We start from the raw sequence: 22,548 nt of genomic DNA on the forward strand, positions 1-22,548 counted from the left end.
AAATCTGATGGTATGTACTCTTAAGTGTGCCTTCCTTCCCATGGCATAAGTTAAACATAGACAGAGCGTGCTGACTGTATTTGAACCCATAGTTGGGACAATTCCAATCAACTGGGATCAAAGAGTAATTGAGAAGTGAAAAGGATGACTTAGGTATTTGTGTTTAAAAAAAAAAAACCCAAAGGAAAGAAATCTTAATATAAGTATAAGGCATAAATATTTGTGCTGCTGAAATCAAAAGGACTATTCAAACAAAGAACACAAATCCTTGCCAGAGAGTAACTTCAGGTCAGTTAAAAATTAAAACTTTTCCATTAAGGGATCCAATAATCACTATATTTAAGAAGCTGAGCATCAACATAAAACAAATTGTGAAATGATTAATTTAGAGATAAAAATATAACAAGTTCAGGAAATGTCGCCACTGGTTTTTCAGGTTCACATGAATCTGATTTTAGTTCCCACATACTCTTTTCAGAGGATATTTAAATAATTTGACTGTGACAAGCCAAACTGTTTTGAGACCTCATTGAAAGTCAAATGAAAACATTAATCAAATGCAAAAATATTCCAGTCAGGCACAGAAATGCTGCAGGTTAGAAAATAAAATGTTGCCTGTGAGAAGGAAAATCAATCAATTCAGAAAAAAGCAGGCATTGGTTCAAATCTACATGGTCAGTAGTGACTAGAAATCACTAGAATTTCAGGGGATTGTATTTTTCTTGAGAATCCTCAGATAGTCTTTGGCTTTGTCTACACGGCAAAATCAGTTTGTTTGGCTAACTTTTCACCTGTGTAAATTAGGAAATCAGAGCAGTCAAACAACTGATTATATTTTCTTTTCTCGCTGTCTCCACTGTTTTTTTTTTTTTGGACAGGCTGTAGTGACTAGCATGCAAAGAATCATCCAGAGCACAAAACAGCCAGGGAAAGTGACTTGTGGAATAGCAGTCTTAATTAAGCAAAAGAAAGACTTTCATATTATTAAATGCTACTGAATTGTTCAATATTAAGTAAAAACTACCTTCTCATTTCTGTTATGAATTCTACAAACTACACCTCCCCTGGTAAGGCAACTCTTTCAAGTACTGCTTTGCAGTTCAATCAGAGCTGCTCCTGGTCTGCAGGACTAAACGCCTATATATTTCTATGACGTGGACTCTATGAATAGATAGTGTGGGTAATAATCTCAGTCTGTCACTTACCAGCTGTATTACCTTGATAATTTGCTTAGTCTCTTTAAGCCTTTCTGCACTTTATCTTTTTAAAAAGGCTATCATACAGAGTTATGAGTATTTAATAAGCTACTACATGAAAACACTAAGCTCAATGCCTGGCACAAAGAAACAATATATGATACTCTTATGTTCCTTGAGATGTTATTAATTCATTCATGCCTTTGACAACTTTTACTTGAATTTTTACTAGGACCCAGTCACTGTGCTAAACACTTGGAAATAAAGTGCAAAATCCACAGCCCCTGTCCTGAGTGAGTGGCAGGGAATGTATTCAAAGACACGAGCAATTTGAAGAGTGCTGTCCTGAGATAAGCAGGAGCACGGTGTGCTGTGGAAACACAGAGGAGTGCTTCTCGGAAGAAGGACTGAGAATTAGCCAGGAGAAAAGTGACACTGGAGGAGGGAAGGGAGGGAAGTGTGGCAGCGGTGGCTGTTCCCATCAGAATGAATCGCACGTGTTTAGGCCTATGCTAAATTTACCTTTTCAGATAGAGACTACAGATGCAATTCTGTGGAGAAAGCCAAACAAAACAAAACAGAAACACCCAAACTTTTGTTTTCTCTCTCCTGCTTACAGTGCTGGGGAACAAGTTTGGCAAACAATAGCTCTTTAGGCTCATATTTAGGAAGCAAAATAGAAGAAACTTTGTCAAGCCCAGACGAGGTTAATGAAAGTTCAATGCGAAAACGTCTGCCCTTAAGGCCAACCATGTCTCAGTAGAAGGAAACTCAGAATATCCTTCTCATTCTTTGTATGAAATGGGAAAAAAAAGAAATCAAAGAAAGAGAAAGAATTAGATGGAGCATGTAATCAATCCTTTCCTTTACAAATCCCAGCGATTCAGGTGGCCTGCCAGCGGCTAAATCTTTCAGGGACCACAGGCAGGAAAAAGCCTATGAAAATGTGCTCCATTCCCAGAGGAAGGGGTCACTCGAGATCCTCAGACCCTTAACTCTGAATAGGTTTAATGAAAGCCAATTGCTATTTTAAGAATTTAGAAGGGGAATTCCCTCCCCAAAGAAAAGCCGCCAGACATCATCAGCGCTCTAACGCTGTTTCATCTGTGGCTCCAGGCATGCTTTTCACTGGCTTTCTGTAGGTTGTTAAAGCCATTAAAAGAGGGCTTAGCCACGGAATACAGCTCTTCACATACAAGCCTTTAAATGTAATTGATACAAAGACCGTGGCTCCAGGATCAAAGAGTTCTAATCATTCCGGGAAGCTTGCATGCTCTTCTCTCCAGGCTGGTCAAGGGAATGGTAAGCCCTTCAGAAAAGGAGTGGGTTGTGCCCATGCCGTTTGGTAACTACGACACCTTTTGCTTTTAGTGGGAGGGAGAAAATTCAGACCGCTCTACAAGTAGCACAGACCCAGCAGCTGGATACAGAAAGAAGCTTATTCCGAGACTCCCTGGCAACTCGGTTCCACGTGATTAATATAAATGATATACTGATTTCTCATGCAGAGTCTTTCTCTAAAGTGGTCCATGTACCTTTGTCCTGACACCCCTACTAATTGCAAGGATAGCTCTATGGACAGGTAGACATGGACATCATTATCCCCACTTGCAAATGAGGAACCTGAGGCAGAAAGAAGTCAAGTGGTATAGTAACAGTGACACCATGAGAACAGAAACAGAAATGAGAAAAATGGTCACCTCTTGGGAATCGAGAAGGTATGATGTGATTCTTTCTTTTCTCTGAATGTTGAAGGAGGAGCAGGCGGCAACTTTCTCAATGCTAACTTTGAAAACACTCTTCCCTGCTCCTTATAGTGAGAAGGTCAATTTCCGAGCTGAGTAGCTGGGTGAGCTAACTGGGCACCAGGAAGGAAACATGCCTAACTACACAGATGCTCCACACATCCTCTGCAAAACTAGGGCTTCTCCTACTTGACTTTTTACATGGCGTGAACTCTGGGATATGCCTCTAAATGATGCTTCCCCTTCTCTGCCACTATGTTCCACAAAAATGATCACTGAATGATTGAATGGCAGGTGTTTAAATTGTATGCTTAAGTTTTGTGAAGGAGCCCTAGGAAGAATAATCACTCAGAAGGATCTTGGATAATCAAATAACCCTACGAACCCTCAGCTATGTTTTTATCCCAGTGCTGTTCTAGATCTGCATCAACCCAATGAGAGCATCACACTGAATCACTGCTGCAAATTTGAGCCATGTAGAGAGGTCTCAATGAAGGCAGTAATACAAGATTAGAATTCCATGGGCCGTCTCTCCCTCTCTCTCTCTCTCTCTCTCTCTCTCTCTCTCTATATATATATATATATATACACACACACATATAAAGAGATCTCCAGTGAAACAATCCAGTTAGCTCTTAGATCTTTATGACAAGAAATTAGCCATCTGAGATATTATAAATAATGCTTGTGATAATACAACCAAAAGGAGAGACAGGCCTTTAGAAACAATTCAGTAAAGAAACTTGGGCACCCAAGAAAATTAAGTAGTGAATATATTCCTTCAGAAAAATAAAGAAGAGAAGAAAAGACAATAATAACTAATGTATTTTCATATTTAATTAAACCCAGTAAGGATTATTATTGCCATCTTGCAAATTAGGAAACTGATTTATAAACAAATTGCCGAAGGACAGAGGGAAGATGTGATAGAGTTGGCGTGTGAATCTGTATGGTCTGGCTCCATAGCCTGCAACCTCAGTTGGTTCATCCTGGGACCTTCCAGTAGGGTGGTGACCCACACCACAGATTCCCAGAGCTGTCCATGCTGCAAGCCCGAAAGAAGACTAACATTATTGGAAAAGTTGCTTCCTCCCAAGGCTGACAAGGAGGATTAAGAAATGGAAAATATTAAACAAGGCAGGAAAGTTTACAATTATCTGCAACTCTTTTTTATCGAGGCCCAATTCAAGGTAGAGCTGTTGCAAATTCAATCAGTGGAAAAATAAATATCCACTTATTAAGATTGTTCCTCATTTATTAGCTAGAAATTCTGGCTCTGGGTCCCTAGTCAGGCTGCACTCTATTAAACTCCAGGATTTTAAGAACACAACAACATAAATGAATCTCAGCAAGCAAAGATTGAACATGATGAACTGAGAAATGCACAGATAACCACAAGGAAGCATTCACGTCATTACTGAAAGGTTAGTTGCTTAGGAAATCGACAAGGTGCCAAGTGGAGCACTGGCAGTGCCTTCCAAGAAATGAGAGCAGAGGAGAAATGAGGTTGAACAGAGAAAAGCCTTTGCTGACATCTTCGAAAGCTGACTTTATACAGGCCGTATCCCTGAAGGACGGAAAATGACAATGTGGGGAGCCAGCAACAGTAGAAGGTTGCAGGCCAGCAAGTTCGCTACCAGTCACAGGGGAGCCCTGGAAAGGCTGTAGCCGGTCAAGGTGGGCATCACTCCCCCGCCAAGCTCCACCCTGGGGTGAGAGAGGGCAACCCCGCCACAGGGAAAGCAGTCCTGCCTCTGGCTTTGGGAATTCCTAGGGTGTGGCTGCGTTGTACGGAGGAGAGAGGCAGCAGAGTGAACCGCTTCACCACAAAAATCACTGGAATAAGAAAGCCTGAGGCCAGGTTCTGGTGTGAAGCAGTAGTTTTTTTATGTCAAATCAGAGGTGAATTTGGTATCACAGAATATTCCTGTTTGGGGCCAAACCCTGACTTTCTATGTTCTCTTTACATACAAATACATTTATTTTGCACACTGTTTCAAATGGCATATAGTGGCTTAGAATCTACCTCTAAAATGGGAGATTCAGGGATCTGTCTGACTGGGACGACTGAGGCAAAGATTCTGGTGGAACTTACCGTGAGAGATGGCAGGTGTCACTAGGTCTGTGCGAGCAATATGACAGTGTGGGCAGAATGAACGTTTCCCTCTGATTTAAATGTACCTGTTTTAATTTAAAGGGAGTATGTGTCTAAGGGAATTTACTTAATGGGGTGTTAAGTAAGAGCACTATTTTTAGAATTAGTGGATGCAGCCAAAATTAAATGAGACGTTCTAATGGAGGCAGCTGACAGAGGAAGAACATTTTAACTGGGCCTGGGAGGAAAGAAACTTCAGCTATTTCCACTAGAGTACAAAGGACAATGCAGGACTCAGAGACGTTAGGAGAGTAAGTGAGGGCGGGGGACCTGCTGTTTTGGTTCAGGGTGAGGAACCTGAACCAAACAACATGTGGGACAAAGCTGGCCCCTGGGGAACTGGGAAGCAAGGGTGGATTTCCTATCAGAGAAGACGAGGATGAGTTGGGTGGTGAAATGCATGTATCAACTTATAAACAATTATTAAAAATTATAATCAATTTTTTTCTTTGATACTTTCTGAAATCCTCACTAATTTAAAGCCATATACAAAATCAAAATTCTTTTAGCCCTTAGCCCAGTGTTGTCATTTTAAATTATCTGTCACTCATCATCAGTAAGTTGGCTTTTTAAAAATTATCACTAATGATTTTCTTTAAAGTCACTCGAATAAGCTGATACTCAAAAACAGTCCTTCTATATCTAGACCTAGACCTAGACCCCCAATTAATTCGTTATGTTATATAAAAAGAAATACCTGTACGTATGAGAATATTGTGGGGTATTTTTTCATTCCTGACATATAAAGGAACAAGTGAGGGATTAAGAGCAGTAACAAATGGTATTTGTATGGTGCTTTGCAGTTTACAAGATGCTTTCATTTACATGACTCTTGGGAGTGCCAGAGCCACTCTGTTGGAATCATCACTATTTCATTGCTCACAGTGTTGTCATACTACATACTTCTACAGGGGAAAGACCATTTATTTGATCCATGTATGTTTGCAACAATGTTTTGGTTTCAATGTCAAATAATTCAGAAACTGTACTTTCTCAAGAAAACACAGATAGCTGCTAATATTAAGTAAAAAGTGTGAAGAGTGTTTAGCTGTAAAACCAAGCTTTGCAAGCTTCAGTGCCACAAAATGAAAATACAAATTGGACCAGGTGTAAACTGGTAAGTTGGTAGGTGGTGGGGTCTGTGACAAATTGAAAAGTACATTTCTGCCTAAAGCGATATACATTTTAAAAAAATATTTAAACACTGTGGGCCAAAGTAAACATATCTATGTGCCTCACATGCAACCTCTGCTTCATACTAGCAGAACCTGGGGTGTAGAAAAAGAAATAAAGCAGAAACACAGAAGCACAAGGAGATGATATGAGAAATGGTTTGAACCTGATAAGGACTGAAGCACAAAGAGCAAGGCTGATCAATATGGCTGATGCTCATCCAATATCACCAGCCTCCTTCTATCTCTCTGTGCTGACTTGGTTTTGTTGGTGTTGGGCCAGCCTAACACAGTGTTAATAACACTGTAAGGATGTAGCTGTGAACTTCATCGCTTTAGTCAGTTTCCTTACAGTAAAATGGAGATAATAACAACTGTATATAGAATTGTTCTGAAATTAAATGAGAGCGTGCACAACAAGGCTTATTTCACATGGTAAGCACTAAATAAATTCTCATCCTCGTCACTGGAAAGAAGCACTCCTTTAATTATTCCTTGAACCTCTCTTCAGTATACACTGAAGATCGAGATTAACTTGCAGATTTACATGGCAAGAAACTTACAAGGGAAAAGGCAGAGACTTTCCCCTTTCACTCAAATAAATCAACAACCATAACACCAAAGAGAGAAGTGTCCCCTTCCTGTGGGCTGATCTGTAAACCCAAACAGCCTTTTCCCTTTAGAACTATAGAAGGTACTGGGTAAGTTAGTCAGACTCTATCTACAAACAGCCATACTTGTACCAAATAGGGCACTGCTTTCTGAAGTGACATTCATAGAAATGCCTCAAAAATTTGGTTCGGTTAAAAATGCACTGATTAAACACCTCAGTGTGAGATATTAGGTTCAGTTCTGAAACTCTGAGATGAAGAGAGCAGGATCTCTGCTCTGAAGCCCTGACATGGCCAGACTAGCCCGGGAGAGAAACATGGAAACAGGTCATTTCAATACAAATGCAGTGTCTGAGTTCCTACCCCCCATCCCCTTATGTTCATCTTTCCCTCTACCTCTTTCAGTGGGACTTGGCAAGCATCGTGCAAATGCAAGGATTAGTACGCTATGAGAAGGCTGAGAAAAGATACATGCCTATTCTTCAAAGTCTAGTTTTAGCTCTATATCCTCCAGGAAGCTTTTCCACTCTACTTTGATCTTTGATTTACTTGAAAGCTTTTGAAAACTGCTGATTAATCATTTTGGCCCTTAATCATTTTCTACCTTAAATGGCAATTAAATTGCTTCCTGGGCATATGTTTTCTATACCTAACCAGATTGCAGAAAGCCCTCTGAGGAGAAAGACTTTTCATTCCTTTGGGCAATAGGCATGATGTATTTGTGTTAACCTGAAAAACTGAATTTTTATTGTCAGATTAAAGATCAGTAAAAAATAGCCCAGAAATAATAAATGCACTAGTTTGGTACTCTATTATATGGAAGGCACCTAGGAAAAAGTGTTTCATAAAAAATTGAAGTCTTTTTGATACAATTTAAACATTTAGGTTGGATTAGAGACAGAAAAAATGGTAAATATAAACTTAAATCTGTTATACAGTAAATGCTCTATTTTCACTTTAATCAACATTTATATGTTTGGTCCTGCTTTATAACTTGGCAGTAACAACTTACACTTACTCACAGGGCAACAGAACACACATTCAACTGCTCCACAGATGAAGAGCTGCGCTAGAGAAAACTTTCAGTGATCACTCATTTGTTTGAATACCACAGGCAAAGATGGTTGGGAAGACAAACTAATGCTCCTAAAACTCACAAATCACCAGTTTGAATTATGCTAGTTTATCACCTAAATCTGCTTCCTACATACTGTTACTGAAACCCAAAGGAAAAAATACGTTTGTTAACATAAATATCTTTAAAAGAGACATAAAGAAAATAAATAATAACAGGAAAGAAATGAATTTTATTTAAAAACTATCAAGATTGAGTCCTATGTATGTTTATGTTCAATATCTAAGATTTAACCACATATCTGATACCTAATTTATTTTATTTCTCCTGTCTTTCATATCTGTCTCTTCCTTTCATTTCCACTGCCACTAGAGAAATTCTGCTTTTCATTACTCGTCTAGATTGCCTTAACAACTGCTTCACCAGTTTCTCGTCCTTGCTTCAAGCTGATCCTTTACAAAGGTGCTGGGTTAATCGTTCCATGACACAGTTCTGGATTTGTGGTTCCTCACTCACACATCCTCAGTGCCTCCCTCGTGCGTACAGAACCAAGTCTAAACTACCTTCCTGTAGCATTCACTAATTTCTGTGCTCTCGTTCTAATTTATTTTTCTGAATGTCTTTCCCAATAATCCGCTTCATACACTACATACACTTACACATTTCATGCACTAAAGTGAAACTCTTCATTGTTGCTACATACACCTTTAACTTCCAATCTCTATTTTCTTACTGTCTTCCCTAAGCCTAGGACACTCTTCCAAATTCTATTGATCTTTTAAGATCAAGCTCGAATGTCACCTCCGCCATGAAGTTGTTTCTAAATACCTCAGAAGTAATTACTGTTCTTCTCTCCGAAATTCTGTAGAAAAAATTTCACTAATTCCTTAATAGAACTTGTTATTTCATACCTAAAATATATTTAGGTATCTTTCTCCTCCAGCGGAGTCTGAAAGCTCCTCGAGAATGGAGTCTATGGCAGCTCCACTTTGCAAGCTTTGTGCCATGTTTAAAGGCTTTAAACCTAGCAGATGCCCAAGTAGTTGTCATACAAATGACTTAATGGAGCAATTAATCAATATTTAGTAGTTTCAAAACTGTGGACTTTGTATATAGGACCATATATGGGACCTACACAAACCTTACTGACAATCATGAAATGGAAGTTATTGATTTTGATTAACTGGCTTGTTTCATAAACTAGTGGTTTATCAGATCAGTGGATTTCTAGCTGTTCTCCTCAGCACCTTTGGGATTCCAGAGAGATGGCCCAAGGATCTCTCTCTTTGTCAGTGGGAAATGGTAAATGAACAGAATTCTCTACCCTATACTCTGTCTTCACCCAAAGCTGCTCCAGTTTGTATACTGGCCTTCCTGTAAGACTTTGCTTAGAGAAAGCATTCACTATTTTTTAAAAAAAGAAAACCCTTGGGGTTTCTCCATTGAAACATTCCATTCTGTATTTGTTTCAAGTCTCTATTCCACATGAAAACATCTTCACATGATTAGCAGGTAAATTGAGCTGCTGTGTTTTGGCTGAGTTTATTATTATCAGAAAAATACTAAAATGTTAGCACAAAAGTAGCGTTTCAGATAATTTTATATTAGGTCCCCCCGTAATACTTGACTTTGTATGAGACATGACATTCTGTAACAGTAATTGATCTCAATCCTTGATCTGACTTTACTGACGTGAGAGCTAGCTGGCTGGCGAATCTTACAGACATCACTATCTTTCTGGACATTTTTCATAGATTTGAAAGATCCCTGAGAGGCAGTTAAACTGCTTTCTATTTCTGTAAAAGACAATGACAAAACTTTCTATCGCCTAGGCTTATGGTAGCCTGTCCCCTTACCCACAGTGTAGAAAACTCTGATCTGCAATAAATCTAAAATATATCTTCACTAAAATCTGTCTTAGGCTCCTAGACAGTTACACAATTACAAGCTCATTATTTTAAAGGGGGGGGGGAATACCTGTTTAAGTCACGGTGTATAATTGGCTGTGTCAAGTTGTGAAGGTACTCCATACCTTTGGCAACGTCTACCGCAATAATTAATTTAGACTGCAAATCAAGAGTCCTAGAATTTAAAAATAGATTTAATGAGGATGAAATGGTCAAAGCCAATACCGTATCTTTCTAAAAGAAATCAATAGCGTGTGTGATATGTTATTCTGTATCATTTCAGCCTTTTTTTCTGCTTTATTGAAGGTTAAGCTAGAAATTCAACAAATCTGGAAAAACAGCTTTTCCACATCAGATAATGCTTAATTATAGATCAATTCAGATATCAGTCCCTCTTATTTAAATATTCTACTTGATTTTATAATGTTGTAATATCATACTTATCTTTGTGACAACATAAAAATGGAATCTACTTTCATCACTAAGTAAAAAACACATTCCAATTATTTTATGCATAGATCTAGGAAGTGAATTCAAATTAGACTTGTGCTAGACCCCTCTTTCTTAAAACTTTTATAAGTAAATACTGTGACCTCCTGGTAACTATTTTATTCTGCACTTACACATATTGGCTTTACTACTATGTCAAATTTAGCCTAATTATTATATAAGCTCAGTTACTAATTTAAATTCCTTAAGTTTGTTATCTTTAACTGAATTCCTTTTTAAAAAGCACAGAAGTATTTCTATTCATTAAAACATAATTACTGGGCATAAATTATTACCCATCTTTAAGGCACCATGTTTCCTAGCACTCAGAGATTTCTGCAGGATAAGGCTCATCTAAGCAGACAGCCTATGAGGTGTTGACATGTAAAATGACGAGCCAGGGGCCATACCTCTTCTGTTCATGAAGGAGGGAGAACAGAGAGCCCCCTGATATGTACTGAGTGACGATGGCAAACTGGCTGGGATCATTCAGGCAAGCACCCACAAACTGAATGACACAGGGATGATTGAGCCGGCAGAGAATGGACACCTCTCGGCAAAACATATCCACATCCGACTTGGAGCAGTAGGTGTTGGCTCGGTAACTGGAAATGGCAGCAACAGGAAATCTTCAACAGATGAACCAGAACAGGGGACTCACCATGCATATGCTTCTCAAAATTCACAACTCTACTCGGATGCTCAAATTTCTTGTTTGCTTGCTTACCGTTTTATAGCCACTATCTTATTTCTGCATCGTCCTTTATATACTTTCCCAAAAGAACCTGAAATTGTTTAAGAGAAATAAATAAACACACATTATCTTGAGCTCATTAAACTAAAACAGACGAGCGTCTTCTTTGGTTACCTGAGCCGATGATCTCATGGAACTCAATCTCTGAGAGCTGGAGATGGAAATGTGAGGGCAACCCAGCCCTTAGGAGGAGCACATCCGCCTTCTCTGCGAACAGGAATTGTTGTATTTTTTAAGATAAAAAGCACACACGTGGATGTGCACACATGCACACACATATTTATACTTTACTTAACCGAAAACACCATTCCTTAGTAACGTTTAACTTTCCAACTGTCACTGGCTACTTAGACATACTAAACCCTCATCACAAATGATCCCTATCCGTCTGCCTTAAAAGTTAGTTCTCTGTCTCTGTTACCTGATTTTTGTTATCAGGGCTAAGGGTCTGTTCCTATCTGATCAACAAGTAGCTTGTCTGTAGGATGTGGCAACCCTGGAATCTAGTCCATATCGCATCATGATAAAGAGTCTTGTCTGGTCATTCCCTGCAACCTATCGCAATAGGCTTAACTGAATATCATAAACTAAACCTCAAAGAGATGCCAGTTAGGAAATAAGCCTAAAAATCGTTCAGAAGAAACATCCAAATCCAAAAATAATTTATTAAAACTTCAAATTCCAAATAGTTAAATACAAATTTACAGTTGAACCATTTTTTTTACTTTCTTGATATAACAGTATTAATTTCTACATGTAGCATACATTCAAAAAAGTTCCCAAAGTATTTCTTATTTGAGATCTTTCAAAAAATAATTTATTTTTCAGATTTTTCCCCTAAGACAAATATATTGCCAATTCTAAAAGATATTTATAATTATAATTTATATTTCAATAAAAATAAAAATGTCTATGAGAATTTGATCTTTTAATACCCATATGAAATTTTCACTGTTATACCTTCATGAACTGAGAGGGCATGTGAAAAATAGCATAGCAAATGAGGTTAATTATAGAAAAAATGGTCTATTAATAGTATTGTTTATGCTAGCAAAATAGTCATCATTTATAGTATATAAAACAAAATTGTAAGTTATCATATTTGAGGTAGTATTCTTAGTAATAAACTATAACAATTGTCCCATATTAAATACCTTTTGTCATGCTCTTAATCTTCCCCAAAGGGGAGGGAACAGACACATAGGAGCCATCTAGAAATCAAATTATATTATAGAGTTAAAAGTAGCAAACATTTTTTTCTGCATAAAAGTTAAACATTATAAAGAGAAGCAGGTGACAAAATAAAATTGCTAAGAAAACCAAATGAGACTATAGTTTTTTTGCTTTGTTTTGTATATATATTTTTATTGAAGTATATAGTCAGTTTACAATGTGTTAATTTCTCGTGTACACATGATGCTTCAGTCATACATGAACATACATATATTCATTTTCATATTCTTTTCCACCATAAGTTACTACAAGATATTGAATACAATTCCCTGTGCTATACAGTATGAACTTGTTATTTATCTATTTTATATATATTAGTATCTGCAAATTTCAAACTCCAAAAAGAAAAAAAAGACAAACGAACTTATTTACAAAACAGAAACAGACTCACAGACATAGAAAACAAACTTATGGTTACCAGTGGGGGGAGGGGGTGGGAAGGGATAAACTGAGACTATAGTTTAAGTCCAGGTCTTCCTCTGGATACTCAAACAGTACAGCAAGTGTTTATTTAGAGAGTACTTAAAATGATTAAAAATAAAAGCCTAAGGTCTGGCAGACTCCAGGAGATTTAATTTGTGTCTGTATGTGAGTATTCTGTGTCTGGCTTTAATAGATTACTGAAATGGAAAATGACTGCGCTCAGCTTACCCAGACCCTCCCAGTCATGCACCAGCCTCAAAAACAACTAGCCCAGGCAGTGTGACACTTGGGGGAGCTGCAGATTGGCGAATTAGAAAGTAACCTAATGGAGGTGTGTTTATTCTCAGACTCACCCAGACATAAATTTTCTTAAAGTAAAGCTAATACGACATGCCCTTCCCCCTAACTCCAGAACGATGGTAATAGAAACACGGGTTTACCTTAGGCACAATATTGAACTAACAATGATAATTGAATAAGAAAGGGGGTACCTCCTCCAGGCTGAGAATACTCATTACACGGCAATTCATCCTGAGGTCTCTTATAATGCTTCAGGAGTGTGACAATTGCATCATGTCCTTTATGAAAAGAAAAAGAGGACAAAGGGTCTTAATTTTCATTTGACTTATTCAGCTTACAGCCTAATCCAAAAATAACCAGAGGTAGCTTGAAACATAAAATGAATCTTAAAGGTAATAGGTTGCAATAGGAACAGCCTTCATTCATTCATTCATTCATTCAGTCAAAATAATTCATTAAGACTCTACTATCATTTTGTAATGTATAAAAATATGAAATCACTCAATTGTACACCTGAAACTAATATATTGTAAGTCAATTACACTTCAATAAAAAAAAAAAAGACTCTACTGTATGTGAGGCATTATCTAGGCACTATGTTGGGTATGGGGCATACAATGAACAAGGCAACTGTGGCCCTACTCTTAAGACAATTATAGTAGTTGAACAAATAATAAGAACGACAAGAATTTGTAAATTAGTAAATATCAAGTGTTATGGGAGCATATAAGGGCATCATTAAAAGGACGAAAAGCACATATGATAGCCAGGAAGGAGAGATGTGTTTGCTGTGATTCAGCATTACATTTGGTTGGCAAGTGCAGTAGAGCAGGACATCAAGATAATTTACACTGGTTTTTGTGGCAGGAGACCACTGGCTGCCTACCAGTAGTTGTACTTCCCATTCACAGAGTGATTCTGTCACTGAGAATGGCTGCCCACCCAGGGCAACAATTCCCTTTCCCGCTTGCATCCAGCTGTGGCCTTGGGACAAATTCTCATCAAGGAAAGAGGGGCAAAAGTCACTTCCAGGAGTGGACTCCGGGAAACAGGTGAGTTTTTTCTACTCTCTGCATCTGCTGGCTGGATAGTGAGGGCTCTGAGGTGCTATGGGAAGAGAGAAAGCCATCCACCAACCAGACACGCCAACCTGGACTGTTACATGACTGAGAAATAAATTTCTATTACATAACACCACCAAATTTTGGGAGTTTGTTAACTGCAGTTGCAGCTTATTATTGTGAAGAATAAAAATGCTAAATGCTCCTCTGAGGAGACAAAGATTTTCAATAGAACTAAACTTTGATACTATTTTATGCTTAAACTGTGAAAATAATCTAAGTGTAGCTAATTTATACAAGAGGAAAGCAAAGTCAACTTAAAGACCCTGCCAAGAGACTTGTGAAATGCAACAGAATTCATTGTAAAAATGGCAAACTTTAGAAATCGAAAGAGTGTAAGTGCTTATCAGTCACAAAGGATTCAAAGATATTTTTTTTTTGTTGCAAATAAACTTGGCTAATGTATAGAGTATACACTGAGAGTTGTGCCTACTTATTAAATCCTCCCTTCAAAAAAGAATTAAAATTAATACAGCCATGCAAAATCATAAGATGGAATAATTGAGATACGTGTCAGCACTAAGAGCTTTTTCAAATGTAACATTCCAAGTCTCGATCCCTCAAAAAAAAACCAAAAGAATTGTGATTAAAATTGTTAAAACCTGTAGCAAAACTTAAATCTACAGAGTTAACAACTAGTGTCCATTTTCTTATCATCTATAGCTTTCTATTTATGACTGGTGGATCTGTGATTTTCTCATATCATGGACGTAGGTTATGATGAAATAATGGGGAGCCAAACCTATCAGTACTCTTTCGCTGGACTCTTGACGTGCTCACAATCAGGGAAACCTCAAAACAGGAACGACGTAAGCCAACAGGTATATTTCTAAAGTAAGAGAGCCTAACAGGCATAAAGGGATAATGTCAAGATCCCCAAATGGGAGAAAACATGACATGCTTAGAAAATGAGAGATGGCCAGTGTAGCTAGATCATCACGGGCAAGGCTGAGTGGTACCAGACTTGGCTGGAGAAGTAAGTGCACATCATGCACAGTAGTGCTCCTCAAATTTTACTGTGTGTGTCAGAATCTCCTGGAGTGCATGTTGGAGCACAGATTCCTAAGCCTTATTCCCAGAGAGTCTGACTGAAAAGGTCTGCAGTGGGACCTGAGAAACGCTGTTCTAACAAAGCCCCGGATGATGCTGACCGGCAGTCCACACCGACACTACTGGCATGGGGCTTCACAGTGTTACAGGTTAGGATGAGGAGCTTGGCTTTTGTCCCCCCCCAGATGATAATGGGGACTACTAGAGGAGTTCAATGAATTGAAGGACATGATTTGTTTTCACTGTTTAAAAATACGCTTGTTTACAGATTAGAACTAATGATGCATCCTCATAAGAATGTTGCGAAGATTAAGTGAGATTATGTATGTAACGTGCCTAACCATCCTAACACATAGATACGTGGATAGTTTTGGGTATTTTCACTGCTTTCTTGTCTTACTATTTTGCCCCAAGAATTGTAAACAAACGTGGAAACTCCTTTTTGGAACTTCAGATAAATTTTCGAAATACCGATATATTCAGTTTCTAGTGTTGCTATTGTTAATTACCACAAATTTAGTGGACTAGACAGTTCAACTTTATTATCTTGTAGTTCTGGGGGTCAGAAGTCCACCATGGTTCTCACTGGGCTAAAAATCAAGGTGTTGACAGGGCTGCATTCCTTCTAGAGGTTCTAGAGAAACATTGGTTTCCTTGCCTTTTCCGACTTCTAGAGGCCACTGACCTTCCTTGGCTTGAAGCCCCCTTTCTATAACTTCCAAGCCATCACTAGCTGGCTGAGTCCTTCTCATGTGGTGTCACCCTGGCTTCTGCTCCTGCTTTCTTCTCCACATTTAAGGACCTCTGTCATTAAACAGGCCCATGTGGATAATCCAGGATGGTCTCTCTCTCTTACTTCAGATGCTCAGCAGCCGTAATGCCCCTCTGCTACTTGCCATGTAAGGCAGCATGCTCACAGCTTCTGGGACTAGGACCTGGGCCTCTGTGAGGGCCGTCACCCTGCCTACTACCGTCATTTGGCATGAACATTTCAGTGTGCTTTGCTTGCTTGTTGGTGCTGGTCCTCTTTCTTCCCCATTGCTGATGCCGTCTTAGCCTCAGGATAAACCAGCACCACCGACGAGAGTTTCCTCTGGAGTTAAAATGCCCTGAGACGCTTAGGTTCTAAGGTTTTGTCCACTCCTCTCCATACAGTCTGCCCCGACTTCAGCAGGACCTGTGGTGCCTCGGGACTTGTTCTTTTACTTAATTTGATCTTTGTTTGTGATAAGAAAGAAAGAAAGAAAGAAAGAAAGAAAGGAAGAAGGAAGGAAGGAAGGAAGAAAGGAAGAAAGAAAGAAAGAAAGGGAAAGAAAGAAAGGGAAAGAAAGGAAGGAAGGAAGGAAGAAAGAAAGAAAGGGAAAGAAAGAAAGAAAGGAAGAAAGGGAAAGAAAGGAAGGAAGGAAGGAAGGAAGGAAGAAAGAAACCTTTTTTTTTTTTTCTTATTTCCGTTTTTCTTGTAAGTTCCTTTGGGGGAACAATATAACCCAAACCGCAAGCATTTACCCAAATTTACCCAAACACAACAAAGCTTAATTCACAGAACGCACCTCCCCGCCTGCCTCAGCCCCTCTGCTGGACTGACTGTGGCTGACAGCTGAGAGGGCTTCCTGCTTTCCTGAGTGAAGCAGAAAGCCGCATCTTGAATCCTGAGCGCCTGTGTGAGTCGGTGATCACACCCTTGATGTTACCTTTCATTTCAACAGCTCTCTTGGCTCCACTTGCTCTGAGCAGTTTTAATTTCCTGCCAGTACTGTGGCACAATTTGCTGGCATTTTCTTTAGGATGCTTTTCATCACGAGCCTAATGAGTGCCGGGTTCTGGCTGATGATAAGCATGAGGCTGCCAGGGAAATGCCAAGAGGCCCCCTCGGCTCTGGAAGGCATCTCCGCCTGATTTCCCACCTCCTGCTAACTACCGGCTGAGACGCACATGTCTGGGAAATTCTCCTCTGCTGTTGCTGCTCTGACAAACTACCAGTGTATGCAAAGAAACCTGTAAACCACCAGGGCCCAGCCTCCTGATACTTGGCTGTGAGGGGCTAAGCAGCAAAATGCTTTGCAAGGACTCACTAAATGGACTTTTAAGCCAAACTCTTGATGATGGATATACCCAGATAACCAAGGCACAGTAATGGAACACATCCAGAGATAATCAAACTTCTACTAATTAAATACAGTGTCTTCCTTTATCTAAGAATTTACTTGCTACATCCAAGTATTTTATCCAAATAGGAGGTTGCCTAATGCAGTTATTATAAGGATTTGCACTCTCAGAGTATGATTTATTGGTGCCCCTGAGGGTTTTGGCAAATAGGACTCTCCTGCTGGCCTGATGTCACTTGCATTTCCTGATCCTCATTCCTCCAGGCCTGTCTGTATTCCCCCAGAGCCTACGCTTTCCCTTTAACTTGTCTTCTTCTTGTGTTCCTTTACTCCTTAACATCTGAAGTGGTTCCCACCCCACCAACCTCCTTGGTTTCAACTTTCTGAATAGCTCCTTATTTTAAAACCTAGGTTATTCTTCAAGTCTGCAAGTCCATCCAAAGGCTGTCACGTGGACAGTTTACTATCTACGTTGTGGTCATGTACACAACAGAGGACTCTTGATTATTCAAGCAGGAAATGTGCAAATTTCATTATTTCCCTCTAAGGTTATCTCTCAGTCCCCACTGTTGCATCTTAGAAACAATGAATGCTGTTCATTGCTGTGAGAAGTTACTTTAAGAACATAGAAGAAAACTTGCTTGAGATTAATGGTGAATGACATCAGTTCTAAGATCTCCAGACTTTGTGACCCTGAGGCCCTCTGGGTCCAAGATTATTAAGTAGAGAACAGGAGATTTGGTCTCAATCACAGAAGCCAAGAAATTCTTATTGATTTCACGTGTACCACATGCCCAGGTCATCAGAGAAGCAGTCTGGGCCATTCTTTACACCTGCCTCAAAGAACAAAACTTTCACAGCAATGACACAGATGAGACTTTGCTCAATATAGTGCTATCTTCCCTTTCTATCATGTTACAATCCACTTTCCAGAAGCACTGAAAAGTGGGATCAGAGGAGGGCCCCTGATATTTGCCCTTCCATGGCTCACTTTACTTCTGACAGTCCTGCTCCCACACGCTGTCAATTAAATCAGAGGCAACAAAAATCCCAGACTTGCTACATCTTCTCAGGACTTAAATCTGAGAGATGCTTTAATTTCATATCACAAGAAAGGGAACATACCTCCCCCTTCCCGCATGATTCTTCTCCCTGATCACCAGGCCCAGACAGGAAGGTGTCCAGTCCTCCTTCATCTTGAGGTCAGAATCCCACAAGGATGAATGTTTATGTCAAAGGGACATGATATACAAACCAAGTCATTTAGCACTCCTCTTTCCTCCTTTCCTCCCTTCCTGTTTGGCCTGTATTTTCCCTTCCCTTCTCTTCCACAAATATTTACTGAGTGCCCATTAGAGCCCAGCTCAAGCAACATGTTCCCAGGGAAGCCCTCTGAGACTTGGTATTAAATAGCGTTCTTGAACTTTTCACTCGCCATTGTGTTTCCTTTTTATTTTTATTTATAGAACTCATTATCATCTGATAGTGCCTATTTGTTTCCTTGCTTATGACCTGTCTCTTCTGCTAGAAATGCAAGCTTTTTAAGAGCAGGGAGACACGGTCTGTTTCACTCACTATTTTACCTCAGTTTCTAGCGTAGTGTCTAACACGCATTAGGTTTGTAATACATTTTTTGAATGAATGAATGGTACAATGTACGAGTATAATGTTGAAACAAATGCTCTTTACTCTTGTAATGACTGCTGTCTAGTAGAAAAGAAAAAAAAATATATGTAAATATTCACTCAAGTTTTATTTACCCAAGCTCTAGGAAGGAAAGGTAGAGGATGCTGTGAATGTGCATAATGCTTCTATTCTACAGTAGGCTGGAGGAGTCAGGGAAGAGTCCCTTGAAGAATTGTCTTTTAAGCTGAACTTGAAAGATGAGCATGGGTTGATTAAGAGGAAAAGGAGAAGAAAAGCATTCCAGCCAGCAGGAAAATTTTCGCAGTTCCAGTGGCTAGAAAGAAGAACTTTATTTAGGGCATCCTTTAAAATCTTCCGTCTACTAATTTGAGTATCAGGATTGTTCTGTTAATAAGAAACCTATGATATTTAAAAAAATCCCTACAGAGAAAAATTCTGTTTTCTAGTGGTAATTAGTATTCTTGAAAAGATCAACTATATTATGACGGATCAGATGCCGTTTAGTGAGACAAGGAATAGGATGTTATGACTGAAATATCTGCTCATTCTCTAATTCACTTCAACAAATGGGGAATCTATTAGGAATAAGCCACTGAATTAAATTTTTGGAAGTCAAAAGATTAATAGCTCAAATGTGTGTTCTCAAAAGGTTTAAAGTTTGGTAGAGGAGAGAGTGTGTCACCGTGAGGTGGTAAACACGGAGATATGGATGCATATGCGGCACCACAAAACATAAAGAAAGGCTAGGCTGGGATGTCAGGGGAGACTTTCTGGAAGAGGGGATCCATAAACTGAGTCTTGCAGGCCTAAGTAGGAATCAGAAATTTAAAGAGCAGAGTTGGGTAGGGAGGATGGGAGGATGCAGAGAAACAGAGGGCTGCAGGAGAAAGGGCTTGGAAACACGGAATAATATGATATGTGTAGGGAGGAGCCAGTGACTTTGTATAACTATCACGTCACATATCATGTAACTGCCCTACAGGGTTATTGTATAGATTTGATGAGTTAATGCTTATGAAGCATTTAGAACATGCCTGGCACAAGAGGGAACTCCCAGTGAAGGTTAGTGAGCTCATGAATGTGATGATGATCATAGCATGCGGGGTCACTCATGTGACAGGAGTGACTAGATAATGAAGTTTGAGAGGTAGGAAGGGCACAGAGTGTGCCAGGATCATAAACTGAGACTTTTTTCCTTGAGGTGATCGTGTGTCAGTGAAGGATTTTAAGCTGGGGACTGATGTGGCCCTATTGACACCCTGGATAGATCTTTCAGATTACAGTTGGAAAACGGATGCTGAAGACAAGATGCTGAAGACAAAAAAAAAAAAAAAGTAGTTATGAGGTTATTAAAACAAATCAGGAGAAAGATGATAGGGTTATGAACTGAAATAGTGATAGGAAAAATAAGGAAGAAAGGATAGATTCTTAAGGGAAGTATGAAGTAAAATAACCAAACTTTTTGATTGCATGGATATGGGGGAAGGGAGGTTGAGGGAAAAAAATAGTCAAATATCAGTGCAGATTTCTGATTCAAGTGACTAAGGGAATGGCAATGCCATTAAATGACATAATAAATAAGGGATATGATAGGAGAAACTGAATGATGAGGACGATAAAGAGCTTAAGTCCCATTTTGGACTTGCTGAGTTTTATAGACTCCTCAGAGCTCCAAGTAAAGGGATCCAGCACGTCAGCTGGTCTGGTGACTTGAAAACATGGCCACTGTACCTTTGATACATCTCTGTGACTGAGGGGGGAAACCCTGTTGTAATAACGAGACTCGGAAATTTGTACTAAAATTTTAAAATATTGTGTCACACATTTGCATGCAACCATACAGATTAGAACAAAGATTTTAAATTGCTTTCATAATATTTTGATTAGTGATTTTCAAAACTTCATTGATCTTGCTGCAATCCTGAAGCTTTAAAATGAATGGTATTACTTAAGTTATAAATAAGAAGTATAAATACAACAAAAGAACACAAGCTTTTCTATATTCTGGGCTCGTCCAGTGGTGTTTGGCAGGAACAAAATGTTTCACTAGGAGGTTTATAGAGGGTGCCCATTATCCTAATATGTCAGTATGGTCATATTTCTTACTGGAGACTAAAGCATGTTGTAAATTAGGAAAGACTGTGAGATTTGGAGTTATGTGGAGCATGATGGGACCTCTGGTAGGCATTTAATAACAAATACCGCCATTTTTATTGAGAATCTATGTTACAGACATTTTCACCTTATCCCTAACCCTCAACAGAATTCTGTAAAGTGGTTATTAATTTACTGATTTTAAATTTGAAGATTAAGGCTTACAGAGGTTGAATAACTTGCCCAAGGTCATTAAGTAGTAAGGACGGAATTGGAACTTAGATCTATCTGATTCTAGAGTGAGGTGGTAAGAGGCTGAACTCTGCAGTGAGACAGACCTCTTTGTGGTACCAATTCTCCACTTAAGAGCTGTGTGTGGGGCTAGTGTGACTTAGTGCCTCTAAGTCTCAGACTTTTTATCAGTAGTCAAAAGGTAGTACCAATTTAAAGGGTTATTTTTGATAATTAAATCATATACATATTCATATGCATACGTAATAGGTGATCAATAAATGGAAGTTCTCTTTTACTATGCTAATGTGTGTAGCTTATTACACAGTTATGTCTCAAAAATATTTTTGTGTTATCCCCCTATAAGAATAAAAGTTCTTCCCATTCTAAAAAGAATTAGTATTATTTTATTTGTTTTTAAAAAAGAGCATTAATTACCATGTAGAAAGGTAACCAAAATACACAAAATTACACACAGATTTTGAAATACCATCTAAATCTTTTGTTTGTTCCCCTCTACTCCCCTCTAGCACACTAAACTAGGTTCATTAAACTAAGCAACTAAGCTCCCAACAGATAAGAAGTCAATACAGGAGAAGCTTGGGAGTTTATAATCCATGAAGATTTATCAGAAGATTTAATGAAGCCACCTCTTCTTCCTTCTACTCCTCCCTCACCCTTATCACTTAGTTATTTTTTACTGGCTGGAAACTGTAGAAACTTACAACTGTAAGAGTTCATTACTTTCAGACAATACACTATGGTGCGTTTACTATAAATAATTCACACCACACTACACTTGTCAAAAGGAATGAACAAAGTATATATCATGGTACAGAAGCCTTGATTTTTATTGTTTTTGCTCACTTACTCACTAATTCTCCAACTGCAGCTCCCTGTCACTGTGAATTAGAATGGTTCTGCTGTATACAAATATTGTATTCTGGGTAATTAGATATTGGGATAGGAGCCTCTGTAAATTACTTTAACTGGTGTCAGTACTGAAGCAAATAAGAAGTTTTTAGTTCTGTTTCTAGTTTGGGTTATTTTCTGACCCTAAATAGCCTGACATAAAGGAGTGCTTTTCTTTATCAAAGGCAGCCTTTTCAAATCTAACTGCCAGACACACTATTGAGCTATGTGTTCAATTCTAATTGGCTGAGATCTTTTCAATCTGGCAGTTTCATCTTTAATGCAGTGGATGTAAGATTACGTGTAGATCTTTTCAGTGGGTTTTCCA

The 22,548-nt window shown here is 38.8% G+C and overlaps 1 protein-coding gene across 1 annotated transcript in view; it reads right to left on the reverse strand.

Moving 5' to 3' along the window:
* TNNI3K (TNNI3 interacting kinase) overlaps positions 1–22,548 on the reverse strand; it is a 258,488-nt gene that overhangs the window by 138,642 nt on the left and 97,298 nt on the right. Inside the window, exons 12-17 of the mRNA XM_010989036.3 lie at positions 13,252–13,338; positions 12,259–12,315; positions 11,219–11,311; positions 11,078–11,135; positions 10,761–10,955; positions 9,932–10,036 (exon numbers count right to left, since the gene is read on the reverse strand). Coding sequence (XP_010987338.1) covers positions 9,932–10,036; positions 10,761–10,955; positions 11,078–11,135; positions 11,219–11,311; positions 12,259–12,315; positions 13,252–13,338 — 595 coding nt within the window. The remainder of the gene's footprint in view (positions 1–9,931; positions 10,037–10,760; positions 10,956–11,077; positions 11,136–11,218; positions 11,312–12,258; positions 12,316–13,251; positions 13,339–22,548) is intronic.

This window comes from Camelus dromedarius, chromosome 14 (genome assembly GCF_036321535.1).
Source record: "Camelus dromedarius isolate mCamDro1 chromosome 14, mCamDro1.pat, whole genome shotgun sequence".
NCBI lineage: Eukaryota > Metazoa > Chordata > Mammalia > Artiodactyla > Camelidae > Camelus > Camelus dromedarius.